The sequence below is a fragment of the Fukomys damarensis genome, unplaced genomic scaffold (assembly GCF_012274545.1).
Source record: "Fukomys damarensis isolate Sample0158 unplaced genomic scaffold, DMR_v1.0_HiC HiC_scaffold_7, whole genome shotgun sequence".
Lineage (NCBI taxonomy): Eukaryota > Metazoa > Chordata > Mammalia > Rodentia > Bathyergidae > Fukomys > Fukomys damarensis.
This window is the reverse complement of record NW_022900919.1, coordinates 29,430,691-29,434,984: the sequence shown is the minus strand read 5'-3', so window position 1 is coordinate 29,434,984 and position 4,294 is coordinate 29,430,691. Positions and strand designations below refer to the sequence as shown.

The 4,294-nt window shown below is 50.6% G+C and overlaps 1 protein-coding gene across 1 annotated transcript in view; it reads right to left on the bottom strand.

Moving 5' to 3' along the window:
• The window catches only part of Ovol2 (ovo like zinc finger 2), a 3,809-nt gene extending 816 nt beyond the window's left edge, over positions 1 to 2,993 (bottom strand). The window contains exon 1 of the mRNA XM_019208933.1: positions 2,805 to 2,993. Within this exon, the coding sequence (XP_019064478.1) occupies positions 2,805 to 2,964 (160 nt within the window). The 5' untranslated portion in view covers positions 2,965 to 2,993. The remainder of the gene's footprint in view (positions 1 to 2,804) is intronic.
• Between the last annotated feature and the right edge of the window lie 1,301 nt (positions 2,994 to 4,294).

Sequence of the window (4,294 nt, the reverse complement as noted above, 5' to 3'; positions counted from 1 at the left end):
GGGCGCGGGGTAGTGCAGAAGCCCTAGGTTCAGTGCCTAGTACTGAAAAAAAAAGAGAAAGGAAAAAGAAAATCACAGCTCTGGCCAGGGATGTCCTGAGTTTGATTCCAGGTACAAAAAGAAAAAAGAAAAGAAAAAGAAAACTATAGCTCCAAAACAATAAAAAAAATGAAGCCTAGGGACAAGGACAGGCATGGTGACACAGGCCAAGGCAGGAGAAGAGTTGCTGCAAGGTCGAAGTCAGCCTGGGCTACAAAGCAAAACCCTGTCTCAACCCCTCATATAAAAAAACCATGAGGGACCAGGGCCAATGCCCTCCTCCAGGTTGTGTCCCAGGTCCCTGACAGTGGCTCATAGGTCGGCGAGGGCACTCAGCCACTTCTGCTCATGAATTTCCTGTTCAAAAAGAGGGAAAAGGCCAGGCATGGTGGTACATGTTTGTAATCCCAGCACTTAGGCGGCTGAGGCAGGACTGCTGTGAGATCGAGGTCATCCTGGTGAGTTCAAGGCCAGCATGAAATGCATAGTGAGACCCTGTCTCAAAAAGGAGAAAGAAGAAAAAGGCTTTGTGGTACAGCCCAAGATCCCAGCACTTGGAGACTGATGCAGGAGGGTTTCAAATTTAAGCCTAGCCTGGGTACACAGTAAACCCATCTCCACACAAACTAAAGATCTTATCTTTTTGGGAGGGGTTGCTTTGAGACCAGGTCTCACTATGTATTTCAGGTCAGGCTCGTTTTGGACTTGCTATGGAGTCCAGGCACATCCAGCTGGGCCCGTCTCCAATGCCTGCCCCATTGCACACTAGTGTCTGCATAGCACACACACCCCACTGCCTCGCCCTTCTCTTGAAGCCACATCCACCAATCTAAACTTTCCTTCACCTGCCTGGATATTATTAATGGCAGGCGTTTCAGGCTCTGGTTTCCCTGGACGATTTGCAAGCTTTCTTTGTTTCTGATCCCTGCTTGGACCCTGACTCCCTACCCACTCTGAGCACCCACAGTAAAAGTTGAGAAGTTTCAGGGTTTTTAGTTGTTGGTTTAGAGTTGTCTTCAAACTCTAGTGTCCACTACCTTTTTGTTTTTTTTTGAGCCAGGGTCTTACTATGGAGCCCAGTCTGTCTGTGAACTCAGAGTGATCCTCCTGCCTCAGTGCTAGGATTACAAGCGCGCATCACCACACCTGGCTTATCTCTGGCACTTTTTAAAAAGAAAAACTTTTTGTTTTTGAGATAGGGTCTCTAAACCATTACACTTCAAGTCCTACTGCCTCAGCCTAGAGTGTTGGGCTCACAGGTGTGCTCTATCACATTCAGATTTTGTTTCTGTTTTTTTGTTTTTGTTTTTGTTTTTGAGACAGGTTCTTGCTGTGTAGCCCAGCCTGGCCTTGAACTCAACAATCCCCTTACCTCAGCCTCCAAATGCTGAATTACAGACCCACGTCATCACGCCTGGCCTTCATGAGGGGCTGCTTGTGAAACCCACCAAGATGAGAGCTGGGAACTGCGGTGGGAGCAGCACCCTGGGACCACGGGGTGGGGCAGTGGCCTGTGGGCTGGCAGGGAATCCCCGAGGCCTGTGCCATCTACTTAACATCGCCTGCATAGTGCTAACAAGGCTGCAGAAGCAGCAAGGGCAGCGGCAACCCCACGCTCCAGGACGCAGCGCACAGCTGAGGACCTGGAAGCTCCGCACAGGGTGAGGCTGAGCTGGGTGAGGCACTAAGATGGGTGTGGAGGCCCTGGGTCCCATCACCAGTAAGGAGAGGTGGAGAGGGGCCCTCAAAGAAGGCAGGTGCTTGCCCATCAGACTTGGGCTAATTTCTCAGCAATAGCAATGCAATAGAAAGGATCAGCAAATACAGAAACTGTTTAAATTTTAAAAGTTACCATAGTAAAATACAGATTGACATGAGTCTCCTTTAAATCACCACCCTTTCTTGGAGCACTTTTTTTTCTTTTTGTTTTTTTTGGGTTTTTTGGAACTTGGATCAAACTAAGGACCTTGCACTTGCAAGGCAGGCACAGTACCACTGAGCTAAATCCCCGTCCCTTTCTTTTGGTTTTTTGAGACAAGGTCTCTCTATGTAGTTCAGGCTGGCCTTGAAATCATGAAAGTCCTCCTGCCTCAGCCTCCAGAATGCTGAGATCATAGGTGTGTGCCACCATGCCCAGCTCTCCTGTACACTTCTACCATTGTTGTTGGCACTTTGTACAGAAGCTCTGGAAGTCCTCTTTCCTGTCTAGTTGTGCTTCATGGCTGCCTCTACATTCTGAATCAACAACTCAAAATGCCTTTTGTGGTCATTTTGACTTTGAAGAAGAGTCAGAAATCTCAGAGCCAGTGGTTGAAGACATAGTGTCATGTTTTTATGAGTCTGCCTTTCCCTTGGATGGCACTCAACAACACCATTCACCATATTTTTATCATACTTCATAGAGACACTCAGGAAAGAGGACTCCAGAGATGTTGCAGAAAGTGGCGAGGATGATGGGAGGGGAGGTGTCGCGATGTGTCCTTTATTATATATTAAGTGGTATACAATTTAAGCAGTCATCATGTCGCCCCAGTGTTTACTGAGTTAGGCCTCCTTCCCAGGAACAAAACAGAGTGCTGAAGAAGGACAGAGAGCCGAACCCTGGTGGCCAGGGCACTGACAGGTCCCCACCCCACTTGTGTCAAGCACCCTGAGCCTACGTACCCGACTCGCTCTGGGACTTTCTAGAGTCCAGAACAGGCTGGAAGAGGCCAGCAGGTGGCAGCATTGGGAGAGGACCTGGACATCCCTGGTGATGACCTCACCTGTGTGTGTGCGTACGTGCCGCTTCAGGTCAAAGGTGTCATTGAAGCCCTTCCCGCAGAAGGTGCACAGGTGCCTCTTCACCTGGCTGTGGCACTTGAGGTGGCGGTTGAGCATGCGCTGCAGGCGAAAACCCTTGCCACAGAGCTCACAGCTATGCATCGCCGAATCGCCACATGTACCTGTAGTGAACTAGAGTAGAGAGAGGCCATGAGAGCCCAGGACTCCTGTGGGGACTCACAGGGGCTTGGGTGCAGGTAAGATGGTCTCCTCTCTGATAGAAGGGAACTTTCCTTGCAGGAAGGAGTGGCTCCTGATGGCCACAGCCCCAGACACTGACAAGATGGGGTGTAAAGGCACCTTGGGGACCACTGAGCCTGGATGCAGCCTGAGGAAAGGGAGGAAAGGAGGCCGTGGCCAGGGCTGTGGGAGGTGGGGACCAGCTGGGGGTTCAGGATGGAGTAAGGGAGGGACAGAAGCAGTGGAGGACCCCTCGGGGGGACCCTTGGGGCATTAGCTGGGTAATGCAGCTGCATTAGGGAGCCCTGGAGTGCAGAGCGCAGCCATGGGGGCCACGTCTGCTGCCTGTCCTGGGGCTGCTCCCCCATAGGCACCAGTTGGGCCCACGCTTCTCCCGGTTTCTTCCTCTCCAGCCTTCCTGATCCCTGCCCCCCTTGAGGGGACAGGGAAAGACTAGGTGTGGCCAATAACTGCCCTGCACCCTTCAAGGTCAAGTCTATGCAGGGTAAAGGTTGATGGGGCAAAGTAAACAGGACAGACAACAGGTGGGCCTCTCCTCCCCACAGGCCTTTCCTCCGGTTTTCTTAGGGCAAAAGCAGTATTTCCCCAAGCTGACCTTCCATGAACACTTTGTTTTTCATTTCTCCACCTTCCTTCCCATCCATCCCCACCTCACGTCATTTTAACTGAGTCACCACCCGGTGGCTTATTCAGGGAGCCCATGAGGCACACCCTCCAAACCACCAAACTCCCATAATCCCAGCAGCGGAGAGGCTGAGGAAGGAGGTCACCGCGAGTTCAAGGCCATGGGCTACACAGAGAGATCCCCTCTCAAAACAATCAAAAAACAAAAAGCAGACAAAATGATGGTAGAACTGAGCAATGAAGCAGCGTGGGACCAGCAGGTGGCACCACACCCATTAACTGCCCGGCAAGAAGAGCAGCCGATGCTATCAAGAAATCAACCAATAACAAATGTTGGCCAGGCTGTGGGGAGACAGGAACCCTTCTCCACTGTTGGTGGGAGTGCAGACTGGTGCAACCACTGTGGAAATCAGTGTGGAGATACCTCAAACAACTAGGATTAGAGGTCCCATTTGAAACAACTATCTCTGTGCTGGTTATCTTTCCAAAAGAATTGAAAGAATTGGGCCAGGGATGTAGCTCAGTGGTTCCGCTGCCTACCTCTCAAACACAAGGTCCCGAATTTTATTCCCAGTACCAAAAAAAAAAAAAAAAAAAAAAAAAAAAA